The sequence below is a fragment of the Anas acuta genome, chromosome 15, assembly GCF_963932015.1.
Source record: "Anas acuta chromosome 15, bAnaAcu1.1, whole genome shotgun sequence".
Lineage (NCBI taxonomy): Eukaryota > Metazoa > Chordata > Aves > Anseriformes > Anatidae > Anas > Anas acuta.
Genome location: NC_088993.1, coordinates 5,894,058 through 5,920,051, shown reverse-complemented (window position 1 = coordinate 5,920,051; position 25,994 = coordinate 5,894,058). Strand labels below are relative to the sequence as shown.

General features: G+C 52.4%; 2 protein-coding genes across 5 annotated transcripts in view; one reads left to right on the top strand and one right to left on the bottom strand.

The window, feature by feature from the left end:
• The window catches only part of LOC137864577 (ankyrin repeat and fibronectin type-III domain-containing protein 1-like), a 189,561-nt gene extending 184,785 nt beyond the window's left edge, over window positions 1–4,776 (bottom strand). For 2 of the 3 annotated variants that reach the window (XM_068698770.1, XM_068698773.1), the window contains exon 1: window positions 3,732–4,774. In XM_068698770.1, the coding sequence (XP_068554871.1) occupies window positions 3,732–3,920 (189 nt within the window). In that variant the 5' untranslated portion in view covers window positions 3,921–4,774. Of the gene's footprint in view, window positions 1–3,731 lie in introns of all 3 variants that reach the window. The other variant, XM_068698771.1, reaches the window with a different exon arrangement.
• Window positions 4,777–5,087: 311 nt separating this feature from the next.
• Window positions 5,088–21,556, top strand: TEDC2 (tubulin epsilon and delta complex 2). Of its 2 annotated transcripts, XM_068698794.1 has the most exons (11): window positions 5,088–5,243; window positions 5,319–5,414; window positions 5,548–5,603; window positions 5,970–6,660; window positions 7,652–7,705; window positions 9,511–9,595; window positions 9,964–10,072; window positions 10,307–10,408; window positions 10,847–11,058; window positions 13,173–13,322; window positions 21,542–21,556. In XM_068698794.1, exons 1-10 carry the CDS (start codon window positions 5,218–5,220, stop codon window positions 13,317–13,319), a joined length of 1,578 nt encoding a protein of 525 aa, XP_068554895.1. In that variant the 5' UTR covers window positions 5,088–5,217; the 3' UTR covers window positions 13,320–13,322; window positions 21,542–21,556. The 2 variants fall into 2 exon arrangements, with proteins under 2 accessions (XP_068554895.1, XP_068554894.1); XM_068698793.1 differs by lacking the exon at window positions 21,542–21,556 and having other exon boundaries at window positions 13,173–13,389.
• Window positions 21,557–25,994: the final 4,438 nt, after the last annotated feature.

The window sequence follows — 25,994 nt, the reverse complement described above, 5'->3', positions numbered from 1 at the left end:
GAGGTTTTTCTTCCCCACTGGTTGTTCCGTTCCCAGTGGAGGGAGGCGTTGGGTGTGTGGGGCGGCCGGGCTGAGCCCTGCTGTGCTCTCCCCATCCCACTGCACAGGCACTTCCAGGCAAGTGCAGCAAAACAACCCTCACGTCCTGACCAGGAACATCTTGAGGTGGGAAAAGACAGAGCCCATCCAAGTGAAAGGTTTGATGTTCCTTCCTTTAACTGGAAGGAAGATATGTGGGAATAAACGTAGTCGTGTTTGTCTCAGAAGCCTCACCTCTTTCAGGTACATATGCCCCGTGTTTGGGCTTCTAATAAGCAGAGAGCCAGCAAGGTTTTAGCCTTTATCTGTGAGTATTACAGCAGCAGATGAGAAAATAAATTTGCTTTACACTTTACCGGCAACTCAGAGAAATAGGAAAAGATTTCCTTTGGCTTTTGCTCCCCTCCATCCTCCACGGGGCTCAGACTCAAACCCAGCATCCGTCAGAGCCTGCGCTCGCTCGCATCAGAGCCTGGGGGTCATCGGAGTCAGCACGGCTGAGGCACCTGCTGCCCCCAGCCCTCGTGTTCCTGTTTAAGCTTCCCAAACACAGGAACACCACCGCAGGCCAGAGGCTGCTCACCGTGGCAGGGACGGGGAGCTCGGGGTCGCAGGCCTTATGGATCATGCTGAGACCAACGCAGCTTCCACCTGCAGCAAGCAGCAGAAACACGGGACACGCAACCAGACAACGGGCAGGGTTATTTCCCCAGCAAATTCTCCCCTGCAAAATGTGGATCGGGGATTCCTGCCCCAGAGCTCAGCTCTTTGCATTTACCTTCTATTGGTTTTGTATTTTTATTTTTATTTTTTTGTTCTTTTAATGAGTTTCTCCAATAGCTTCTTTTTTTTTTCCTTCCTCGGGGTGCAAACACCCCAAGCACCAAGCGGTCATGCCAACCTCCTGGCGATGCTGTTTAGTGGGATTAAGGCTTTCTGGCAGAGAAATAAGCCCTGGATGAAGAAGCTAATCGCATAAAGGGACTCTGCTCTGCTAGGGCTCTTCCCTTCACAGTTGCAGTGAGCCTCTTGTTTGAAAGCAGCAGTGCTGGTGCTGGAGGGGCGCAGTGAAGCAGCCCCCAGGCAGCGAGGGGTGGGTGAGGATGCAGGCGTGAAGGTTCCCTAACACATCACTGCACACATTTCAGGGGCAGGTCCAATGCTATCTATGTGTGAGTCTGCAGCAGAAGTCCTGGTCCACGGGTGGGTGCTCCCAGCCCCACAGAAACCCCATCTCCCCCACCTCATGAAGACCCATACTGCGAGAAGGAGACCTTGGGTTTCCATTTGGCTGTGCTTTCCCAGGCTGTAAATCAGCCAGCGAGAAGCCTCGAGGGTAAAACAGCCCCATAAATTCCTCGGCAATACAGCACTGCACCAGACCTGTTCACAGTCTGACAACTCTGAGCGACACCGTGAGCGTTTGGTGTGAACCGAGACCTCAGCTTGGGCTCAGGATTTTGAAGACGTGCTAACGTGATCATCCCTCACACGTTCACTCCCCAGCAGGGGGTTAATCCACTGCTTCCCCTGTGGCAGATGCACTGCCCGCCTGATTTTATGGGAACTGCTTGTGTTAAGGGCATCTTTTGCTACCAGGACAGGGAAGGAAAGACCCCGGTGCTACTGCAGCGTGTCAGAAAACACAGCCACTGGAGGCAGAGGACTCCTGCACACGGTGTCCGCAGCGTGACGAATCGCTGCAGATGTTTTCCAAACACCCTGGCCGAGTCTCCTTGACCCCGAGACTCACCCCACAGCACAGATCTCCTGGCTGAAACACCCTTCTCTCCCCACACCACAGCACCTCGCTTCCTTCCATCCTCATGGCCAAGCAGGCTCTGTGGGGAGCCAGATCGGGTTCGGACACCCTGTGCAGAGATCCCCCTCGGTGTGGGCCAGAGCTTCATCCCCTGCTGTGGACAGACAGCCCCACAGTGCCACAGACCCCCTGTCCTGCCCGTGGCCAGCTCTGTGCTCCAGCACTGCAGCCGGAGCCCCTGGAGGAAGGCTCGTCACCCCATCGGGCCACGGCAGCCACTCGGTGGCTGCAGCATGAGCAGGCGCTGCTGGAGCCCGCACAGCAAAGAAACCCAGCTGCCAGCACCCTGCGTGCCCCCCACGGGGGTGTTGCCTGCCCCAAACTCCGGGCCAATAGTGGAAAGTGCTGTTCGGACACCCCACGCCTCAGGAGACCACTTTTGGAAAGATATTCCCTCCTCTTTCTGCATCTTCCCACCGTTCCCAGCATTAACATCCCGGCCAGTTTCACAAAGCTGTTGCTTGTCCCAATTTTACAAACGCCTGCAACCTGTGACCTGCAGCTCGGGAACATGCCTGGGGGCTGACACGGCACCGCCGGGTACCCCAGGGAGATCCACGTGCCCCCTGCACACAGGCGTCCCTCGCTCCCAGCTGCGGACAGCCTCTTCCCAGGGCGTTCTGCATCCCTTTCCCACATCTCGCTGATAGCCCTGCGAATTCTGCAGGGATTTCACTTGCAGCAAAATACAGGGTTTGGGAATCTATTTATAACCCACGTTTCCCACAGATTAATTTCCTGGAGTCTTTGCTCCAGAAAGATGACAACAAGGGCTGAAGAAGGATCTCTGGATATTTATGCATTTTTACAGCAGCACAGCAACATCCACAGGCTCGCACTGGAATTACTGTGAGGCTTTCCCCTCCCTCCCTCCCTTGGCTCAAACAAGAACATTTTGGGACCCAGAGAAGAGTGTGTGTCAGTTCCCCAGTCCTTAAGGTGTCTCTCCAGAACCTGAGGTGTCTGTGTGGGACATTACCCTGGGGTATACAGGGAGGATTTTCCCATGTCAGCTCAGCAGATGCTCTCATCTCTAAGGGCAGCATGCAGGAGGACTATGGCTGGGATAATATAATAAAGTTTGTGTAGGTTTATTAGGGATGAGCTGCCAGACGCAGTAGTCTAACAGGATCGTTTAGGACTCTCCAGCACAGAAATAAGCACTGGGTGAAGAAGCAGTTCACTTTAGGGAATCTGCCCTGCTTCAGTCTCTTACTTTTTTTTTCCTTGGTGTTCATCCAAGTGTGATGCCTGCTTGAATTTTACCCTAGGGACTCCTGCCATGATGGACTCTGGGCTGAGTTTTCAAAGGCCTTTAGGCACCCAGCAGGAGACCCAAGTGTATGGACAGCTATATTTATTAGCTGCCAGGCATTTGACGGTCGGGCCATCAGTAAAGAAGGAATATGGATCGCAGAACACTACCAGGCACCCGTCAATCTAAGCAAAAAATGCTGACACCATAACTTCCCCCACATTTCACCTACACAAAACACATTAGCAGTGCAGGGACTGAAAACAACTGGAGCAGCTGCCACTTCGACATTGCACAGGTATTTTAACCTACTTGTCTTTTGCAAATAGATCTTCAAGTAGTAATTAGCATCAACTTAAATGTTATTTAGCGTGTGCTACATCACAGCACCCAGCATTTTCCCAGCAAGCACTAACATGAAATAGGAGGATGGTTTAGACTCTGTTAGTTTCAAACACAAGCACTCAGTCCTGGCCTAAATGTCTCCTGTGCCGGCACATCAGGGCAGTGCTGGGTCAGGGCTCAGTGCTACATGAACAGAATGCTGCTTTTTGCTCTTTACCCCTTCTACCAGGAGCTGCTGTCAGTGAAAAAAAAAAAAATAGACATGATTACCTTGGGTTTTGCCAGATGAGCCACAGGAAAGGCGACCAGCCACAAGAGAAGGTCCCACTGGGTTTGCTCAGCAGCTGCAAGGCTCCACAAAGGGCAGCAGGAGCTGGTGGCAGAGGTGCAGACAGAGCAGGAGAGGGGCTGCTCACACAGGACGGGAGCACTCTTAGGGCAGCAAGGCTGCTCTGTCATGGGCAGGTCTCGAGCTTCCAGTGCTAGCAGAGTGCTTTGATCCCTGTCAGAAAGCTCCTGCTCCCCGCCTGCTAATTATCACCTCACCCCAACTCTTGCAGCACAGTTTCGCTCCACAGCTTAACGATCGCCGCGCTCGCTGCTGCTGGAAGGGGCAGCTCCGGCCTCACCCTCCTGACACGCCACCCCTCTGGTGGCAATGCTGCTCGCCCAGCCCTGCTCCGACTCCAGGCCAGGGACAGGCTCTAGCAGGGGTGGCACAAAATGGCCACCTGTCCTTCTTCCCAGTGGAAGCGTCCTTCGCAGCCTTCTTCCCAACATCGCAGCTTTCTTAGCCTCAGCAGGCATCCCGCTGCCTGCACAAAGCTCTGGAGGGGTCGCGTGCCTGGTTCATCTCTAATGCTGAGTGAAACTTGGTGGTGGGAGCCTTCCTTTCTCAGCATTTCCAAACCACAGAGACATGAGGCAGAAGCTGGCAATAATTCTGCCTAAAGATGGGAGTCAGGAGACGCTTTGGTGCACTTGGAGTTGAGATGAAACAATCGGTTTGGCCAAAAACGCCTTAGGGACTTGTTGTTTGCACCAAAATGCCAATTATAGCACATGTGGTGATTCCAAGCCCTTTCTGTCCACAAGGCCTGCAGGAGCTCTGTGACCTGCCCGGCACTCCGGGTAGCACCGCGGGGCCCCTTGGCCCATGGAGGTGCAGGGTGGGCACTGCTTGGCCTCAGAAAGCCGAATCGTTGGGTTCTGTGGCAGTGAACTCAGCCCGGTGGGAGATGGACACAATTCTCTGGTTGTTGCAGACTTTGCAGAAATCCATTCTTTGCCCACCCCAGGTGCACAAACGGCTTCTGGAGGCCGGCTGGGACGGTGCTGGTGGCAGCCTAGGACCCTGTGCCACCAGCTCCACAGTTTTACTGACATAAAAACAAGGCGAGGGGCTTCCAGTCCTGGCTCCACAAGCGCTGCGGGGGCACCAACAGCCCCCAGCTTTCTCTCCCCAGGAGCCTGCAGTTACGGGGCGGCGGGGGAGCCCCGCACACCCCATGCTGGGCACTCAGCCCTGCGAGGCGAGGACCCCTCAGGCTCCTTACAGAGCCCCGAGAGCTCCGCGCTGCGGGCGGGCAGGGCAGGGCCAGGCCGTGGCGGCCGGGGGCGGGCGGCGCAGCGGGGCCGCCCCGGAGCCCTTGGGCGGTGCTCCGCGGGCTGGGGCCGCCCTTCCCCGGATCTCCCCGGCCTCGTACAGGGCCTGGCCGGGCAGGACGGAGCTGGGGAAGCCCGGCAGAGCGGGGCCATGCTGCCTGCGGGCTGCGGGAGGCGGTGAGCGGCTGCGGGAGGGTGCTGGGCTGGATGGTGGCGGAGGCTGGGGCTGACGGCCCCGGATGGGCTTTGCAGGCTGGCGGCGGCACTGGTGGAGGCGCTGGGCGGCGGAGCGGAGCGGCGGAGGGAGCTGGAGCAGCGGGCGGCCAGGAGCCGGGGCCTCCTGCGGCGGTGAGTGCGGCCCCGAGCCCGGCCGGAGCCCCCGGGTCCCCCCGCAGCCCCCGGGATGAGGCTCCCGGGGGTGCAGAGAGCGGGCAGGGGGTGTGCGGCAACGCCGTGTGCTCTGTGTGCACCCCCCGTGCAGGGCCGGCCAGGATGATGAACAGCCAGAGACAGAGGCCAGCTCCAAGGATGGATGTGGTGAGCGCTTCTCTCTCCGCATGGTGTCCACAGGGCCTTGGCTGAGCCAGATGGGCTGTTGGAAGCCCTCCTGCTGCGCTGCCTGCAAGCCTTCCTCCCACCGACACCCCCGTGGTGCAGTGACCAAGATGAGGGGATTGGTGCTTGTCAGCCAAAGGGCGAGGATCTCCTTCTGTGACCCCCATCAGTGCTGGGTTTTGGGGTTTGGGCGTTTCTGCCCGCTGCTCGGTGGGTGTGTGGCCACAGCACCTGTCGCACCATCCAGTGGGCTCCGCTTTGTCCCACCACAGCTGGAAGTGAGGTAATGTAGAGAGAAATGGGGATGAGTCGGGTTTGGATCCTCTGATACGTCTTCTCCTCTCACAGAGAGCAGGCCTTCACCAAAGGAGCTGGAAGAGCTGGAGCTGCTGAACAGGGCCTTAGAGAAGGCACTGCGAGTCCGGAAAAGCATCTCAAAAACTCCGGTGGAGGCCCCAGTAGCTCCCACAGAGAAACCCGCAGGTGAAGGATCTGCTTTCGAGAATGCTCAAGAACAGCAAGTGCCTGTGTCTGGCAGAGATGTGCCTGTATCTGGCAGAGATGTTCCTGTGAGCAGGGAGGCGAGGGCTGTAAGCAAAAAGCCTGCCTCTTTGAAGAAGCCCTCTCCATACCAGCTAAGAGCACCTTACAGGACTGACCCAGATGTGAAAAAAACACAAAGGAGAGCCCCAGCCAGATGTGTTTCTCAGGGTCCCAGGACAGCTGGGAAGAGCTCATCAAAAGGGGTGGCTTCCAGACAAGGAAGGAGTCATAGGCCAGCCAGCAGTGCCAGTGACCAAGGGGTCTGTGCTGTGACTGAACTCCGAAACGCACCTGGGTCATCCAAATCTGCCCTCAAGGAGCAGCAAAGCTCCATAAGGGATTCAGTTGGGGAAAGGAACTTGGTAGCTGCTGGCAGGCAGCTAATTGATGCAGGGAAGAAAAGCTGTGGTTCCCCTGGAGAGTCCAGCAGAAAGGAGAACCCAACAGCTGAAGGAGGGAGCACCTCACCTCGGACAGTCACCATCCAGCAACAGGGGTGAGTGCTGGGAGATGGGAACCTTTGTTCTGCTCTGCTGGACATTTAGCCTGGCACATCTGCCAAGTCTGCTCTGGTGTCTACTGCTCTGTAGGGCCTGCTTTGGTCTCACAGCTCCTCAGATCCTTCTCAGTAGAAAGGACCCTTTACAATTTAGACTAGCCCTGCCAGCTCCTGGGCTTGTATCCATTTTCCCCTTAGAGACAGGTGGGACCCATCCACAGTTAGCAGTCTGGGTACCGCGTAAAGCACCCCATGGTCAAAAAAGAAAAAAAAGTAATAAAATTCTGTGTTGGCACCAGCCCCTGAGCCACGTGTTTATCAGGTGGGATTTCCATGTCCTCTCTGTAACCCTCCCTGCCACTGTAGGGATGGAGGAAAACACCACCTGAACTCCCTCGCCATCTACTAATCATCCCAGTCCCCTAAAGTCCTGTGTTCATAGGTTGCACGTGACTCTAGCCGTACCTGCCAACATGCCTGTTTTTGCAATCACAAGTTAGGTTTTATTCTACTATGGAGTTAGGAGGAATATAGCCAGAGGAAGCTGAAATGTTCCTTTTGCATTGCTTTGTGTCATGTGTTGCTAAGCAAAGCTGCCTTGTTGTGCTCAGGTATGGCAGTACAGCTAGGAAGGTTTGCACGTGCACACATTTTTAACGATTAGCTTCCTTAAAGGTGTTGCTTCTGTGTCTTCACTCTGCTCTGTCAGGGCTTGGTCCTGGCTCTTCACCTTGGATGAAGCACTGGTTGCTGGTGGGAGGATGTAGGAGCTCTCCCAGGCCAGCTCCTTTGATGTTTGTGGAAGCGCCTAATCCTCATGCCTTGAGGACAGGCTGCAGGCAGTGGTGAATTCCATCTCCAGGGCTTTTGACATCTTCCATTACAGCTAAATTCATTTCAAATTTAGACAAAATATAACTTTCTCTATGAGAAAAACAGGCTCTGCTGACCTCCGGTAGTCCAAGTTAACGATTCTCTTGTTTTGCAGATGCCAGCTGAAGCTACCTCATCCCTACAGGAAAGCCTACTCCAGAAACTGCAGGTAAGCCCAGCCTGGTCAGTCCAGGCCACGGCTGCCCTCTGATGAAGGGCTGCAAAGGAGATCTCAGGTGAAGGAGATCTGGGGGAGCCCTGGCTGGTTTCTGGGGCAGGCTGGGCATCGGCCCTGCGGTGTTGGAGCAGGAGGAGCAGCCCCACACGGGTGTCTGCAAGGCTGCTCTCAAGTGTGTGTGTGTTTATGCTGATCTAGCCAGAAGTTTTACATTTGTTTTCAGAGTTTTAATCCTTGTTAATCCCCAAATTGAAAATGTACATCTTGCACGTTTAGGAGCATAAACAGAGACAACTGCGATGGTACTGCACTGGTGGTGCAAGTAGTTGGGTTTTTGGTGAGCTTGGTGCTTTCGTCTATTCTCCAGTCCCCAGGAAGGATTCTCTCACCACTTAATTCGGGAAATCTTGTGATAATTTAGCATATTTCTAATTATGTGATTTGTCCAGACATTAAGCTTAACTCTAAATCTAGTTACAGCTCTTTGCGTTACCCTCAAGAATGGCTCTTCCTGTGGGGAACTGTCATTTATCAGACAGCAATTTGTCAGATGCCCTTCAGCAAGTTGTAAAGACTTGGTTCCCTTAATTTTCCCTTGTAAATTAAGCCTTTCAGCATCCTAATCACTCCAGTACAATTTTACACTCTTCACAATTACTTTCATCTTAGTGACAAATTGAAAATAACCTTTGTGCTGGAGATCACTTACAGAGAGAACGCATCTTGCCTGGCACTCCTGGTAACTTCTGTTCTTTTCTGTTCCATTAACCTTACTATTTCTTTGCATAATGTGTTTCTGAAAACTGCATTTTCTATCATGATTTAAAAGATCCATCCAGATGGAGAGAAGACACACGCACGCTTTGGTTAGACAGTCATGTACTACGTAGCTATTTTTAAGCTTCCTCCTGATGGCTCTTGCTGTTTGTTGTGCCAGGTTTGGGGGAAATGGCTGAGATGCACCAGCTCTTTAAAGCTGTCGTTTGAATAAGGGATGTTTTGGGGTCTGGGCATCAGTGGGAATGTTGAAGTCTGTAGTTTAAATGCACCTCCATGGTAGCACTATTATTAGCATAACATTTTCTTCTAAAACCTGGTCTCTGATACAAAGTCCTGTCCAGATTACTTCGATACTGTGCTTAAACCTCTGTTTTTTGTGTCCATGATACTGGTGCATGGCTGTCATGCTTCTTGCCAAAAATGCCAGTCTGTCTTTAAAAAGATAAAGTTAAATTAAGTAAGAGTCTTGAGGAAGTTTAGCTGATGAAGGAATCGTGGTGGTAAAAGCTAGGGTGAGGGTTTGTCCTGTCTGCTCTACCACAGTAACCTTTTTGTACACGTTTGCTAAAAGAGCAAATGTACAGAAATGCAAGAGACTCGTCCCCCACCCCAAGACAAAAATGGAAGCTTATTATGTTTCCTATGGGATAAAAGCACATGTAGGGAAATGCAGCAGAATTACTGATGTGCTGCAGGTTCGCATTCTGTTTTATGGAATTGTGTTGTCTCTTCTGCTGGCTGCAAACCCTGTGCCTCAAACCAAGCTGAGAGAAAGGACACGGTGTTTTGCAGTGTTTGAAGCTTTCTGTAGGGTGTTATTGTCAGTCTCATACCAGTCTGAAAAACTGAGGGGGGAAAAGCTAGTGAACAGCCACTTTGTCTGGTAAAAGAAATGGTGAGGAAGATGCTTGTGTTTGAAGTGCTGATGTGGTATTGGTGTGTCACAGCTCAGTGTGAGCGCTGTCCTTCATAGCACAGCATAACTCTTCCACGTCCTGTCCCTTTTGAATTTTCAGGGCATGGGAGAGAAGTCGTCTCTGCCAAACAAGTGCAGATGCAGCAGCTGCGAGGAAGCGTTTTACAGAGAGGATCCAGACTACTGTATCCTTCCTCAGCTTACCACCTCCTTCCAAGAGCGTGTGGTGCAGTGCAGCAAGCAGCGGGCTCAGGAGGTACTTCCATTTGGAGAGTTACACCTCCAGTAACGGCAGGTTAAGTCCAGTTTGTAGGAAATATTTTTTCTTTTTCGTAGTGCAGTTTTTGAATAGTTATAAAACTTGGTATCCAGACAAACAAGGCCACGAGGTAAAGAGGCCCTGGACAGCTGTGCAGTCCTCTCCTGCTGTCTGCAAATGATCCTTCATGGGCCGCTTACCCTCTGCCACTGCCCCTAATCCCAGCGGCCTGGGGCTCAATGTAGTGCACAGGGTTTGTGCTGTGTAATGTTCCTTAAGCTGCTGCTGTTTGAGTTTTGTTCACCGATGCCAGCACTCAGTCCTGCGGAGATAGAGGAGGAGTTAAAGGTCCTCCAGGATGTCCCATCCCTTCTGAGGCAGTACGTGGAAGCTGAGCCTGCAGGTAAGAAAAAGGGGAAACAGGAGAGGAGGGCAGAGGATGGAGTAAGGATGATTTGGGTGGGTTCTCCAATTCCATGCATCTTTTGCTCTTGGTGTGTGCCAGACATGAGGGACAGGGACAGGAGCCTTCTCTGTCCAAAGTATGGGCTGGTTTAAGCCAAGGTCACTCCAGGAGGTGATAAGTGGAGAAAAATTACAGTATGCTCATGCTGGTTTTCCTCTGCTTCTCTTCTAGACCATCCCACTCTGCAAAGAGAGTATGAAAGCCTGCTAACCTTGGAGGGTTTGCAAAGCACAGTCTCCCAGTGCTTGCGTAAGCTGCAGCTTCTGCAAGCAGGTGAGCCAGCCCTTGTGTTTGTGGTCAGGTGTGAATGTGGCCAGCTGTGCTTGAACTGTGGTTGCCCTCTGTGTTCAGAGCATTATGGACCAACATCATTTTTCTCCTGGTTATCATCCGTGGTAAAGTAGTTCGTAAAACCCTCTCTAGTGGCAAGTGAAGCCACGGTACCTGTTTGCCACCCATCTGTGTTTGGGAGAGGCTCGAAAGTTTTACCTGGTGCAATTCAGAAGAGTTGGTGACGAAACCATCGAGAGACTGGGGACGCTGCATGCCGTAACTTAAGATGTCCCCATTGTGCCATGTACGAGGAGCTTACCCTGACAAGTCCAATGTCATTAGTCATTCATTTCTAGGGACACTAAGTAGATGACAAGTTCTGTGAGTACAGGTTTAACGTGCATATTCCTGTCTCCTGCCAATTCTTCACCCTGACAGCTGTGGAGTCCCAGAAGAGGCTGCACCCAGACTGCACCGGGGATGTAGGAAGCTGCTGTCCCGCTTGTGTTCCTGCAAGGGGTCGGGCATGTGGCAATACAGGCACACTGGCTGTGCCTCTCCTCTGGTACTCCAGTTTCCAGGAGCTGAGGGACCTGTTTGCCTTGAAGCTGCAAGTGTCAATGCTGCACCAGGAAATTGCCTTACAAAAGGTGAGTCTTTAAGGTTGTTAACGCACTCTTAGGGCAAGTATAGGGCAAGAAAAGGGCAACTGTGGTGCAGAAGTTGGGATACTGGATCGTGGTGGAGGAGCAGTAGTACAGCAGGCTCTCCCAGTGGTATTTCTGTGTTTATGCTTCACTCTGTGTCCCATGAGTGCCTCACTTTGCAGATAGCCAGACTTACTCTTTTAAGACCACGGCAGAGCGCTTTCAGTGTCAGACCCTTTTTTTAGCCACTCTTTTGGAGTAAGGCAGTGGAGGATGTTGGAAGTGCTTGGAGATTGCTTTTGGCAGCCCTTTATAGTCCCCCTTTAAATTTCAAACCACTGTGCTGCTACTCTTGACTCTACCTTCCTGAGACTTCCTGTAAGAACATGAAAGGAGGTCAGCTTCTCCACCAGAGAGCTTGCTGCACAGAGATCATTTGTTCTTCTCAACCTCCAACAGCAAAGGGCAGAGATCTGTGAAATCACATCTACCCTCTTCCTTTGAGAAGGATCAAAGGCTATGTCAATGACAGAGGCTTTGGAAATGCAGGGTTTTTTTTTTAATAACTTGGGGAAGAGTTATTTGTAAGTGGCCATACTTCCCTTTCTGGCTGAAGATGGACTGTTGCTTGTTTTCAACAGGGCTTTTAGTGCTATATCCTTGATTTACGGGTTGTGAGATCTTTGCTATCCGTGTGCCCATAAGGTAGTAGTTACTGAAGCCTGATGCTTCATCGACTGGCCCTATTTCCTTTGCACGTGTATTTAAATAGATGCTTTGTGTTGGTGATTGCTGAGTATCTGAAGCAGCTCTGTGTAGAATATGCGAGATAAATAAAATTATTGGGACAGGTGAAGTGAATGGACATGGTACAAGATAAATATACTGGGAAATGTGCTTCATGTTTCTGGGTCAGCCCTGTCCATTGGCTTTCTGTAGCGAAACAGCAAGAATCATAAAAAGTCCTGTTAACTCTTGGTCCGTTTCCCTCTATTCTTCTGCATTAGGAGCAAATCAAGGGGATGGAAAAGAGAAGGGTGTTTCTCATAGCAAGTGGGGGAATGTAGCACTTCTTGTGCCAATTTTCTCCTTATGTCCACAAATCTTAACTCTTTCCAGAGATTAGCAACTGTGCTCTGTCCCTGTTTCTTGCAGAGGTTTGTAGAGGACTGGAGAGGGGAACCCCTGCAGATGTCCTGTACCCTGTTCTGTTTGGGTCTTCCTTTGTTTCCACCACTGAAGCACACTTTGAGGGACATGATTGTCACATGCAATTGATTGTCCACTCTTCTCCTGGGAAGGCAGCGTGCGTAGTAGACTGTGGAGTTTTAATGAGCAGACTGCTTGGTGCTCATTAGCAGATACTAGCTGAAAAATTCCCAGGCAAAATGCCTTTCTGAGTGTTAATTCAGGACCGGGGCACTAAAGGGTAACTTTGTCCTTTGACAGGAAGTACGCTTCTGCTTGGGTTGGCAGTCCCAGCCATCATCCCAGAGCTTTGTGCTGCTAATTATACTGTGAAAGGCCAATGGTCGTTTGGGAGTGTGGACTGAGATCACGAGCTAGGCTTAATAAGCCAGGGGTCAGATCAAGGAAAGTCAGACAGCTCTAGCATCCCTGTTCTGCATGGGCTGGAGTTGGCCTCTTGCCCACCTGTCTTGTATTAATGTGACCCAAGTGGGAGGAGGCAAGAGCAATCAGTCATAAATGAGCTGAACTTAGCAGTGGGTGAGTAAGCTGTTGGCTGTGTGGTTGCAGAGCTCCCAGATCAACTTCGTACGTGCTTGCTTTGAGTTTCTTGCAGAGAGCTGATCTCATCCCAGCGCTGGGCCTTCTCTGCAGCACGGTGCTGTCAGAGCCCGCAGAAGAAAAGCGCTGCCACTTATCTCGCTGGCTGAGGAGCGCTGGGTGGCTGCTGGTGTGCTTTATGAGCAGGGGATGAACAGCTCTGTCGCTGTTAAATGTGACAAAAGAAAGCATTTATCTGCCAGTTAATGTGGTATTACTCATACTGCTCTGGTTAGCTCTCGCTTGTTATGCAGCCACTTCAGTTCCAGGAATCCTAGAAGCGCACCCTGGCCCTGCTCTGGTGACGTGTCTTCTTTGTTCCTGCCCAGCTCACGATGACAGAACTGCTGCCTGTCCTGGAGTCCGAGGCATGCCCAGAGGCCTCTGCAGCTCAGCTCTATCGGGCGATTTACACCCAGCTCTGTGAAGGCGGCAAGCGATTCCCTGTGCTGGTGAGAGATGAGCTGGCAGACTGATGGGTGAGAACCTCCTACCAGCCATTCACGTAACCAGAGACAGTTTTAAGCAATAAATCTTTACCAATAACTTTTTTTTTTTTTTACTCTGCTTTTTTGTCCAACTAAAGGAAACTAAATTCATGGCTTTTGCCTTTTCTTTGTCTGTGAGTTTTACAACCTGCTAATTCTGAGGCTCTCTGAAGCGTCAGAAACCTTCAGTGTTTCCACGGGTAGTGGTGTTGGCTTTTCTTCAAAGTCTTCCAAGGTCTCTCTGTCCAGCCAGCTCTGGATTCTTGACCTCCTGAGCCACGACGCTGCCCTTGTATTCAGACTGTGGCTATCTGTAGGACATAATTTACGCTGTTCGCAGTATACTGGGGACACAGCTTTCCAGTGTCAGTAAATCCAGAGAACCCAAGCTTCTGCTTCCCTGTTACCGTGTCCACAAATTGATATATAACCAGCATGATAGTTGCATGCAGTGGTGCCTCTTCAGGAACCAGTCTGGTTTCCAGACAGCCAACTGCTTGGCACCTGCACCACTCTGCAGCTGGAGCAGTCCTTTCCTTTTAGAAGTGCCAGCCACGTTGCTGCTCAGAGCAGGGGCCTCTTCAGGCAGTTTCACAGCTCGCCAGGCTCTTTTATAACGACTTGCACTAGCCTACAACTGAAATACTTCTGCTGGATCATTTTAGGTGGTGATCGTGCCTGAGGCAGCAGTCTGAGAAGGGTTGGGCTATGTGCACTCGGGGGAGATGTCAGGGAAATCCAGCTGCAGCAGCAGAGCTGACAAAGCAGCCCGGTAGGTGGCACTCAGCGCTTTGCATTGCTGCCCAACCTGTGCTGGTGGCTGCTGGAGCCGTTTCCAGAGTCACTAGTGCAATATCCTGCCCAGCTATACAAATACAGGTACTCGAGCAGTTCCGACCTTATCACCACAGGAAAACTCTGGCTTTGGTTCTTCATACATCTTAGGTCTGCGCTTGTGGGCCCTACATCCCCGGCATTGCTGTGTAGCAATTTAAGCAGTGCTTTAGAGTCATATGGAATAATTCTGCATTTTTAAGTCCATTTAGAGAAGGGCCACTGCAGCATTTTAATTCTTGTTAGTTTGACTTGCACTGTATCTGGACTGAGCTGTTGGTTTGGAGTGATTTGGCTCGTAGCAATGCTGACGTTGGTCATTATTTTTTCTTGGCAGGAGATAAGGTTGTCTCTCTTTTCCAGATATTTGGCCCTTTCTGACGTGCTCCCAATTCGCTGAAAATTATCCAAATATATGAAAATCAGCACCTTTTACTTTCACTTTTATTTATTTTTTATGGGATTGCATTTGTTTGTTCGTATATAGGATTTCACTTCCCATGGAGCCGGCAGGTAGGGCAGCTCTGGCGTGTGCAACGGAAGCACGCAGCAGCTACCCAGGGCTGTTTGCTTTTCAGCCTGGATGTATTTTATCTGAAGGGCTGGCTTTTTTTTCCTGCGTGCATATGTGGAAGCATATGCGTGAACAGATGGATGTAGTACGGAGCTGCTGTAAGGGACAGCTGTATATGACCTCTTGACTTTGTTGAAAAGGCTGGGAAAATGCTGGTTTAGCATGATTGTGTAGGTGGGAGAGGGACGGAAGGCTTGTCCCACATTTTTCTTCCCCCAGACCCAAGCCAGCTTTCTCTGTGTGACTAGGCATCTGCCCCTTCAAGATACCTGAAGGGGGCTGTGTGTGACAGCATGGGAATTCGTCTGAAGTTGGGGTGAAGGAAGAAGCCAGAGGCTCTTCACCATCAGATCAGTGACACCTGCCACCAGACATACCAGCAGCATGGGTGAGGAGCTGCTCAGAGCAGTCTGATGTAAATTGGCAGCCACAACAGGGACTGCACAGGTATGAAAGGAGTGTGAAAAAGAGACCAAGCCCCCAGGAACGTGATCTCATGGGCAGGGGTTGCTTCAAGCTCAAAGGAAAGCTGAAAATTTAGGAGCAGTTGCAGAAGAGTCACCAAGATGTTGATGGCAGGTAGCTGGGTAGTTCTGTGCCTCTGGGTGCAGTGTGGTTTTGTTATGCTTCCTACACTGTTTGAAAGGCATTTTATAATTTTGCCAATTTTCATAAATATGTAAGACTTGAAATCATCTGAATGACTCACTTTTTCAAATGAATCTTGTGCGATAGCAGATAGGAAGATTCAATAGCAGCTTCGCTCTGAGTTTGGGAGGTGTTGTTTTTGATAGAAAATGTGCCATTGTTACAGGAGAAAGTTATATTTGTACTTCAAATTGAGATGAAGATAGAAGACAAAATTATATTTGTGATGGCAGGAAATAGTACTACCATAAATGCAAGAAATATATCGTGTTTTGTGAAAGTAATAGGTGATACCAGCACTGTGCAGACTTGAGCCAAGACAAAGCACGGAGAGGGTCATGAAGTATGAGCAGATCTTACTCCTGCCTTGCCCCTTACAGTAGTCTTAAAAAGTTTTTGGCTTTCACTGCTGAAGGACATGAAGCCAAATTGTGGGTAGAGATGGTTTTGGTGGTGGTGCTTGGTTTGTTTTCTCATTTCTTTACAGAGCCTGCAGTATTAAAACCCTTCCAACTGCTCTCGTTTCTTTTCTACCAGCTTCCTCCCTTCCTTCCCCTCTGCTGGTTTTATGCTTACTGTTTTTGTTTTTAAATATGATTGGCAAGTGGGAAGAAGAAGTGCTTCTGTCAGTGCACACTGCAGTCAGCAGACCCTCTTACAGAGTTTCACGTGCACTGGTTGTTAGGTTAGGTTTGGGTGTTTAGTGTTGAAACCTTCAAGGGTTTTACGCAGCAGATATTCTCGGATATGCCATCCAGTGCTTGCGACAGCTCCTTTTTTGAGAAATAGAGAATGTGGAGAGCAAGCAGCTTGCATTTAGGCATACTCCATCTACTGCAGAAATAACAGGAGTCTTCCTCCTTAGGAGACAAGGTGAACCTCAGAAACTGACGTGGAGGAATATCGTTCCTCTTCCATCCTTTCTCAGGGGATCTAGCAGTGGGTGATTGCATAAAGCACGGCCTTCAGGGTCCCACCCCCGCAGCAAAAGGAGGACAGGTTTCCCAGCTGCCCAGGCATCATGGTTTGGAGAGGCAAAACCAGACCGACTCTACAAGAGAGGTGAATTTCATCAAGAAACAGTTTAAGTGGGTAAGTGTCAAACTGGGGGGAGAACTCCCAGCTCACTCCGCAGGTAACAAATTTGCTGCCAGCATTATTCTTGAAATGAGCTTTCTGTATGAGCTCCAGAGAGCAGGCTGCTTAATTAAAACACTGTATATAGTCAAGTCTGAAGCACGTAAACCTGAATCAGCCATTTGTTAGGCCGTGTGCACTCAGTTGTGCTGGTCAAGGATTATTAGAAAGGGTAGCAGGACTTTAAAATGCTGAGTCCTTGCTTTCTGGACAGCAAACTTGTAGCGGAAGCATTGAGACGCACACACACATTTTGATTTTTTTTTAAACTCAAGGCTATCTCTCCCAGAGTTACAGAAGTTGGACTGACTAACGTGGTGCCTAAATGGAAATGTTGTGCTACCAACACCCAACATTTAGAGGATTTATGGTGGAGAAAAGTGTGCTTATCAGACTGTCTGTAGTGCAAGAGCTTGATTTCCACCTGAAGCTTTACTGAAACCCCTTATGCCCACTTCTGATAAATTTGAAAATAAAGCTAGTGTGTTACATGTGAGTGCAAACCATGCAGAGAGTGCTGAGCGCTGGTAATGCAGGAAGCGTGGCGCTCCTCCGGTCTGTCCCAGAGTATCTAATCCTTGGTATACCGCAAGCAATGAGTTGGAAATGCTTTAATAGCCTTCTGAGAGCAGGGAGAAAGGGCCAGCATAGATTTTGGGCAGGAAGCCAGGTCACAGCTGTGCGTTTCCAGTCCTGAGTCCTCTCACCAGGTGGGGTCACTGAGAGGCTGCAGCAGATGATGGATCTGACACCACAGGCTCTTCGCTTATCTGTAAAATGGAGATTGATATTATTTCATTTGCTCATTAGCTTGGTCCTGCCGCATCTGTGATCTCTGCAGCAAGACATCTTTTAAGCATAGACACGGGGCCTGGCACAGGTGTTTCACTGGAAACTTCCTAGTCCTCCTTTACTGTGATTTTTTAAAAAAATTGCAAAACAAAACCCCTAAGCGTGACTCAGTCTGACATGAAAACAATTCATTAAGTCGGTATTAAAATTTCTATTATCCACCATGCAGATCGAGTACTATTTTTGTAACATCAAAGCTACCATCCAGAAGAAAAGATCTATCATCGTGTTTTTAATTTGTGAAAAAAGAAGGTCTTTAGGATTGTAATCGAGAAAAATCTATTGCTTGTTAATTAATCTGAGCCCAGTCAGAGAGAAGAGGGCAAGCAGCACTGTTCTGTGTGTGCCAGAATATAAAGAGCTGGTAATGGGGGGGGATGGAATTAAAAGCAAGTTTTGAACTGTAATTTCAGAAGGCGAGAAATTACAGCAGTGGGCTATTTAGGCACGCAAACGGAGATGTTTGACTTATTTTTAGAGAGAACAAGAAAGATAATCAGTGGATCTGGAGTTAGGATGGGAAAAAGCAAATAGAAGGCAAGCTCTGAGTCAGCAGAGAAGACCAGCCCTGGGAGAAGCCTGTCTGCAATCTTTGCTTCTGGTTTCAGAGAGCAGAAGCTCCTAGCTGTGCTCGGGCTTGCTGGCTGTGTGTCTTCAGGCTTCCCCCCCTCCGGTCCTTGCGTGTTACAGTGAGAAACAAGATATTGGTCTCATTTTGTCTCCAGTTTAAAAGGAGAAAACAAGGGAGATGTCATGCACATGCTCAAGTCAGAGTGAGGTTGCCTTGTGCATTGTAATTCACAGTGAAAATTCACTTACATTGTAGTGATGCTCTGCAGCACCTCATGACCCTTTTTCCCCTATTAAAGCTGTTCCCCTAAAAAAAAAAGCTGTCTATGCAGCTGGCACACCCTTGTAACTTCGGAATTCAGAAAATTGCATTAGCTGAGGATCATACACGCTGTGTGTGCATGTATATATTTGTTTTAGGTTCTAAATTTCCAACTATACCGTACTTCTCTATGATACGAAGCCTCTTGTGGGACACAATAACAGCAAATCTTGCTTTTGAAATTGTTGGGCACTCACTGCAAGGTGATGGGAACCTGCAGCTCTCGCTGCCTTCAGCAGAAATTGGGTATTTGCTACAAACAAGACACGTGAACAGGGCAAGAGCACCAGAATGATAATTTTTTAACGGGATAATTTTTTAATAAAACCATAAACAGTCTGTGGCACTAATTATGATTGTGTGTTGGCTGCATAATGGTACAATGGGACAGAATTCAAATTGCTGGCTGCAGGCATGAATCAGGCGTAGTATTTCTCATATTTTAACAGGTTTGGACTGCACATAAGTCACAACACAACTGCATACTTGTGTGCCTGGAAGGCTTGCTTTTAGCATAATTAGGAAATCCGGTACGCTTAGCAAAATCCCTGCAATTATTCTCAATCTTAACTACCTGGTTTTGTCTAAGAATAAATGATGCTCTTCGTCAGGGCTCATCACTACGCTCTTCTGGAGTCTTCTCTTTGAGGGTGACGAAGCTCTACAGTTGTCACGTCGTCCTTGCAAAAATAGGATTGTTTGAGTGAACAATCTCTTATAGGACTTTGCTTTTATCCCTCACAGCAGTGCCTGAGTGCTGCAGCCTCCATTTGTGGATGATGAGTAAAGAATTTTGCTTAGGAGTGGAAGTGGCAATTTTTAGTTGTTTTTAATTCACTAATTGTAGAAAATAGCTTTTTCTACTGTACTAAGAATATTTCTTACTTGCTCGCCTTAAAACTAGCGTGCCTCCCCTATGAGTTGGGCAAGGTTCTGCTGTGGACTCGCCCAGTGCTTTGTTTAGCCCTTGGGCCAGGAAAGCAGCCGAAGCTCAAAGGTGGTAGCACGAAGGTGTCCATGGCCTCACTTCTTCAGAGGCTGAAAACTCCTAAAAAGTCGCTGTGGATCAGCTCTGGTTAGTGGGACTTGCCCGTTTCTGTTTCATACCTGGTCCTGCTGTGGTGTGGGGCTGGGGGTGCAGCAGGAGGCACGAGGGGAGGTCCCTGAGGTTGCAGAACTCCAGGAAGCAGGCATGCAGATGGAGACAGGTGGATGATGGAATAATTCGTTTCCATCTGCTCCTCTCTATATTTGAAACCTCAGGAAAGCATCCTCCTTGTAAGATGTGAATCTAATTTCAGAAGGGAGCACTATTTCTGAAGTGCAGCAGCCTCTGCAAGCCCTGGCCACCCCTCCTGCAACAGGAGATGCTCCGGTGGGGCTCACCGGTGGCATGGGGACCTGGACCCAGAGCAGGAGGCAGATGTCACCCAGCAACTTGTCCCTGTTGCAGGAGTCTTCGTCGGAGGGGATGAAGGTGACACTTGGCTGCTATTTTCAGACCCACGCTTCCTGGTGGCTGTTGCTGCTTTATTTATTTATTTCCTTTTGCTGAATCATAGACCTGGAGAATACTTCTGAGGTCACCGGAGCGCTTTCCTCGGGAGGCAAATCCCAGATTGTTTGTCCTGATGTATTTTGCTGCCTGCTTTCCGTGCCATACAGTACCTTCAAATGGAACGTGAGAGGCCACCTGCGCTTCCCTAATGAAGCTTTCCTGCTGCGACGAGTTTCTTCCCCACTTCTTATTTTAAAATTAATGGAGACACTCGAAGCTTAACACTGGCTTTGCCAACGCTGTTTCCCAGCTGGGCACTGCAAGCACTGAGTGAGGGCTGCGTCCCCTGGCACCACCACTGCCCCCTGCTCAACCCAGATCAGTTTGTTTTTTTTTTCCCATTTCCTCCCCTGCATGCTCCCTTCTTCCAAGTTTGCATCCTTTTAGCACTTAAGAACTGTCCTTGCATATTTAGGTAACTTGTCAGCTGAAGAGAAAGCCCCAGTCCGGGTCACAGCTGTGATTTGGGCCACCTGTGGCAAGGGGCAGTTGCAGCAAAGCCGTTAACGTGGCATTCACCTGCTGGCACTGCACTGCGACTGTTTGCTGCAGTCAAAGTTTGTTTATCCTTGTGCAATAAATAGTTTTTCACTATTTCATGTCGTAGTCTTAATTTAGGATATGGCTCATGCATTAACGGTGCCGGACCAGCCAAATACATGGCAGGATTACTGATTTCCTTACAGAGCCATAGAAGAAAATAATAATAATAATTAAAAAAAAAGAAATAAAAGCTTCTAAGTTTGTCTCAGTTCTTATAAACTCCTGTGGCTGTTTTTGCAGTTCCTCTTGTGGTCTGGCAGTGTCTGGTTTTCAAACACCTGAGTGTCACTGGTTCAGAGCACGCTCCTCGGGCTGTGGTTTGAAGCATTTCTGAAAGTCAGGCCCCGTGACGCTGAGCTTCGTGTCCCAAAAGTGAGAAGCGGGGTGGGCACGTGCGAGCATTCCTTGTGGCTAGAGCAAGGGTGTGTGTGGACGGTGCAGCAGAGGTTATCTGTAATTACCTCTGCCCTCAGGTGGTGTGCGGTTCTTGTTTTCAGGCCTGTTACCAACTAGATTTTTAGAAAAAGAAATAAAGCATAATTCGTACGTCTGTGAACCCTTTCTTTTATGCTGTCACTAGGTGTGAGGCCACCCTGCCTGCTGTAGGACTGGTACCAAAGCCCTGCCGTGTGCTGAGGTGCCAGGTTATATTTGGTGAAGCTGGGATTGGAGCGAGGGGGCTCGGCTCACACGCCGTGCTCTGGGTGTGGGTGTCTCTGCATCCTGGCCCTGTGTTCTCTGAGTATTTCCTTGTGGGCTCCAAACTATTTTGAATCTCTGCCATCCACTTTGAAAAACAGATGCTGATATCCGTGCGTGCCCGTATAGTTACGGGCAGCCGGCACAAAGCTGCTTCCTGGCACTGGGCACAGGGTGGCAGGGGACAGCCACCCCCTCCCCTGGCCTCCCTGGGGTGCTCAGCATCCTCTTGGGCTCTGGGTTTTCCTACTTCAGAAGTGCAGTAATCCCTCAGCTTTAGAGAGAGTCTGGGTTCCTCTTCCAGCCTTCAACAAGTCTGTTTCCCTCCTAGGAATCTGCATTTCTTACCCAAAAAAAGCAGCTTTTCTTTGCCCGCTGAATTCCCCTCCGTCTCTTCCCGTACCTCTGAAGCAGAAGTTTCTATTTCCAGGTGGCGTGGGGGTCTTTATTTCTTGTTGTTGTTTTTTCCTCAGCTCTTTGTGCAGTGCTGGTGGGCTCTGCAGCCCTTCCCCACCCGGAGGGCACCGCGGCGCGGCTCTGCCCGGCTCTCGGCAGCATCCAGCACCCGCCGTGGGGCTGTGCTGGGCGTCCTCCTCCTCCTCGGCTCCTGCAGCGTGAGTCATCCGGGCCCAGCTGCGCTTTTCTCTCCTGTAGGAAGAGGGAGGTGGCACAGGCGAGTCCCTATTTCTGCCATGAAAATTGCACCCTTCGGCTCGCCGCAGGAGGAGCGCGGAGGGTGCGGGCGGAGGAGTCCGTCTGCCACGGAGCAGGGTGCAAAACAACAACCAAAAAAAAAAAAAGGCAGAAGAACAGGCTGACACCGTTGCTGCCCAGCTTGAAGCTGTTTCCTCTTTCCCTGAGAGCATGTGGGGGTTTTGCAGAAATTCGCTGTGCAACCGGAGAAAAATCTGCCCGATTTTGGCCTCGGGATGGAGAAGGGCGAGTCCGTGGGGCTGCTCCCTGCAGGCAAGGGAAAGAAATTTCCTGGAGGTGACCCTGAGCCCTGCGGAGCTCTGGCCTCATCCTGCCGAGGCATTTTGCTTTTCTGTTCAAACGAGAGGGCAAAACCAGGACACCTCTGCGATGCATGGCCTCTGCTTTTTCACTGTTCAAAGAGCAAATTTCTTTTAAGCTGTCTTTGGAGTATTAGGAGGTCCCCGTGGGACACGAAGGCTGCGCTCTCTGGGTGCACCGGGGGCTTTGCTCCTCTGCTTGGAAGTGCTGCACCTGCTGGGAGCAGGGAAAGTCCTCGTTCCCCTGGGGTCCTGTCCTCAGGGCTGCAGCTCCCCGTCCTCCTTCCAGCCCGAGCTTTGGGGTGGGAGCAGGGGCTGCTGCGGTGTGCAGGGCTCCCGGCACCCCTGGCTGGCGCTCCCAGGCTGCTTGAGCAGCAAAGCTCCAACAGCACAGCAGAGAAAGGTCCCTCAAAATGAATTGGAAGAAGAAAAGCATCCCTGGGGCAGGTCAGCAGGGTGCCTTGGCTGGGGGAGATGTGCCAGGCTGGGGGGGCTGTGCCGGGGTCCAGGGCTCGCTGGCACCCGCGCACTGCCCTGGGAGCAGCAAACAGCCCGGGCATGGGCTCGTGCTGCTGGCTGTGGGCATCGAGCATCCAAAGCGGGTGGGTTTGGGCTCCCCGAGCCCCTTGGGGTTGTGCTCTCCCTCCGGTTGCCCCCACTGCTGCATTCTGATGGGTGCAGATGTGCTCAGCTCATGACACGCGTGGGCGCAGCTGCGGTGACACAAATCCCTATGAATAGCAGCACAGCCCCTATAAAACGCTCAGTCCCCTTTGTGAGCCTCCTGCTTTCCCAAATTGCTTTGTGTACAAAGAAACACAATTCTTGCAGTTCCCCTGCCTCCGAACGGCTCCGGCTGCGGCTGCGGGTTCCCTTTGTGGGTGTCAGCAGCGCGGGCTGGCGGAGCGGGGCTGCTCGGGGCACGGTGCCTTTTCGCAGCAAGCAGCAAGTGGGTGGCGTGCCTTGAAAGAGCCAGCGCTGCCACGCGGAGCCGGGAAGGTCGCCGTGCCCGCTGCTGCGTGCGGCCTCGTGAGTCCTGACAAAGGAGAGCTGGGCAGCCGTGGATTTGGGACCGAGCAGCAGCGAGGGGTGCTGTGCAGCCTGGCAGCGAGGATGGGCACGGCGTGCTGCGGGGTCCTTGGGGCCAAAGCCCTCTGCACAGCTCCAGGGTGCAGGGATTGAGGTCCCTGCACCCGTTCCATACCCAAAGTAACACCCAAACCTCTCCTGTCCCAGGTCACCACGTCCTGTGGCAGCTCCTCTGCTTCTTCACCTTCTCACCTCTCTGTAGACCCCACTCTCTGCACAGCTCAGATTTTGTCCCTTCCCACCTCACTGTGGGCTTTCTTCCCTGCTTCTGCCTTCCTCCGGGCCTCCTGACGGTGCAGGGAGGCGGCTGGGCCCCACAAGCTCGGGGGAAGCTCTGACCTGGGAATGGCTCCAGGTTTCGTACGTTTGCTGCAATGCCTAATTCCTTTCCCTTCTTCTTCAGGAAAACCAATTAAAAAAAAAAAAAAAAACAGTGCGGGAGCAAAGAGTGCAGATAGGAGCTGTTCCCCCCAGCTCTGGCCTCTGTGTCCCTCTGGTCTCTCCCCGGGCTTTTCACATCCTCACCGCGTCCTCCTGCGTCTCCAACCAGCCTGGGATGGAGCTGGCCAGGACGGAGGCAGCTTTCTTGCCGTGCTACAGCTGCTGCAAGTGCGTGATGCTGCGCTGGAGCAGGCTGCAGAGCCAACCCTGCGTGTGTGTAGTATCGCCGTTCCAAAATCACTCCTCTTTACTCAGGATTTGGGTGCTCGAAGGAGAGGAAGCAGGGAGTGCTGTAGGGGAGAGGCCCGGGACAGGAGTGCTGCGGGTCTTTGAAGCCTCTCTGCGTGTCGTGCATGCTGTTCCCACATGTGCTGTCCTTGCTGCAGCTCTGCCCGTCCGCAGCCTCAGCCTCCTCCAGTGCCACCGCTGTCCCCTGGGGCTCGCGGCGAGGGTGCCCTGAGCCCCGTGCCAGGGGATGGAGCTGGCACAAGGAAATCAGGGGGTGAAAGGGGAGAAAGGGCACATCAGCAGGAAGCAATAGCAGTGCTCTGAGGGCAAGGAGCGGTTGGTGCTGCTGCCGGAGGGCTCTTTGCAGCAGCAAACCACGCACACCTTGACCTGGGAGGCCGGCGCTCGCCTGGCTGCGCTGCGGGGTGTTGTGGGGGCCGGGGCGATGCGGGGCCAGCGCTGCCCGCCCAGGCCCCAGACTGGTGGCAGCAGACACAAAGAGGGAGAGAACAACCTGGGAGCGATCCCAGGCTGCAGGCAGCTGCCTGCACAGTGCTCGAAACAGTTAACAGGCAGCGAGCCCGCGCTGGTCCTCCCACCCGCATGAGCTCAGCGCCGCCGCCGCCAATCCCCGCTCCCTCTGGCAGCAAAAGAGCCGGGAGCCCAAGCTGGGAGCCAGAGCAGCGGCTGCCCCAGCTCCAGCCCGGCCGCACGGAAGCGTCCCGAGCCCCGGGCAGAGCTGGCCATGTAGGATCCGGCCTCGTCCCTCCTGCGTGGGCAGCAGGACCGCGACCCGCATCCCGCCCGCGCCCTGCGCCCGTCGTTCCCGGCTGCTCTCGCCAACATGATGGGCTGCAAGTCCAACTCACTCACTTGCCTGCAGGGAGGAAAAGCGGGGCTGCCGCTCGCCACGGCCACGGACTCCACCGCCACGCTCAACAAGCTGGCCCTGGCCACGGGTGGGACGGAGAAATCCTGGTACCGCTGCATCTTCCCCTTCGGCATCGTCTCCGTGGTCATCGGCGTGGCGGCGACGTGCATCACCTTCACCATCAATGGCCCGCAAATGGACATCGCTAAGATGGTCTCTGTGGCCACCCTGATCTTCGGGGTGGGCCTGCTGGTGGCCGCCTACGTGTGCTGGCGGGCCAAGCGGGAGAGGCAGCGCAAGAGGCAGCGCCAGGAGCCCGTCTCCTTAGAGCAGGGAGCCCTATGACACAGGCTGGGGTCGGAGGCTCGGCTCCACCTGGAGACCCTGCTCACGGACCCCCCTCTCTGTTCCGTGGCACAGGGGGCACAGCACTGGCTTTGAGGCACCCGAGGAGGTCCGGACCCTGCCCGAGGACAGCCTGCCGCCATCCTCCACCCGCCGAGCCACGGCACGGCCGGCACGCAGCCATCCCCGCTTCTGCCACGGGCTGCAGGCAGCTCTGTCCCCCGGTGCCCACGCTGTGGCTCGCACAGCCCCTTCCCACAGCCGGCGTGGAGAGACCCCGCAAGCAGCTCTGCAGAACACCACCGGGTCACCCGGCTGCTCCGGACCTCACCGGCCCCACGGCTGCAGAGCTGATGGAGCTGCTCCGAACCTGGGGATGTGGCAGCCTGCAACAGCCCGGGAACCTCTGCTCGGTGTCGGGAGAAGCCAGCGGCACTTCTGTCCCCTTTGTCGGTGGTGGCGCGAGGACCCTCGCCTCGGGACAAGCGGAGTTTGGGGAGACGCTCGTTGGGTGCGCAGAGCGCATGGGGAGGCTCGGGGGGGCTCGGGGAGAGGCTGGGGGGAGGCAGCAAGCATCGGGGCGTGAGCTGGTGGCATGAGAGTGGGGGACGGGGGTGACACCCGTGGGTGCCGTGGGTCAGGCAGGCTGGGGGCAAGGGAGGGGGGCTCAGCCGCGGGCAGGGTGGGCAGGTGTCTGCTCGGCACGGCACAGGGGGTGGAGGAGGACACCCACCGGGCTCTCACTGCCCACCCGGTGTGACCCTGCCACTGTTTTTTTGGGGAGGGGGCAGGTCCCCTCCGGGGGTCTCTGTCTGCTTGGGATGCCTGGGGAGAGGGGCTTGTGCTGTGAGCCCGCAGTGGCAGCCCCCGGCTTGGGGAGTCTGAAAGTAATCGTGGTGCTGGTTCCCAGCGCCGTGGTTGGATACGGAGCTGCAGTTG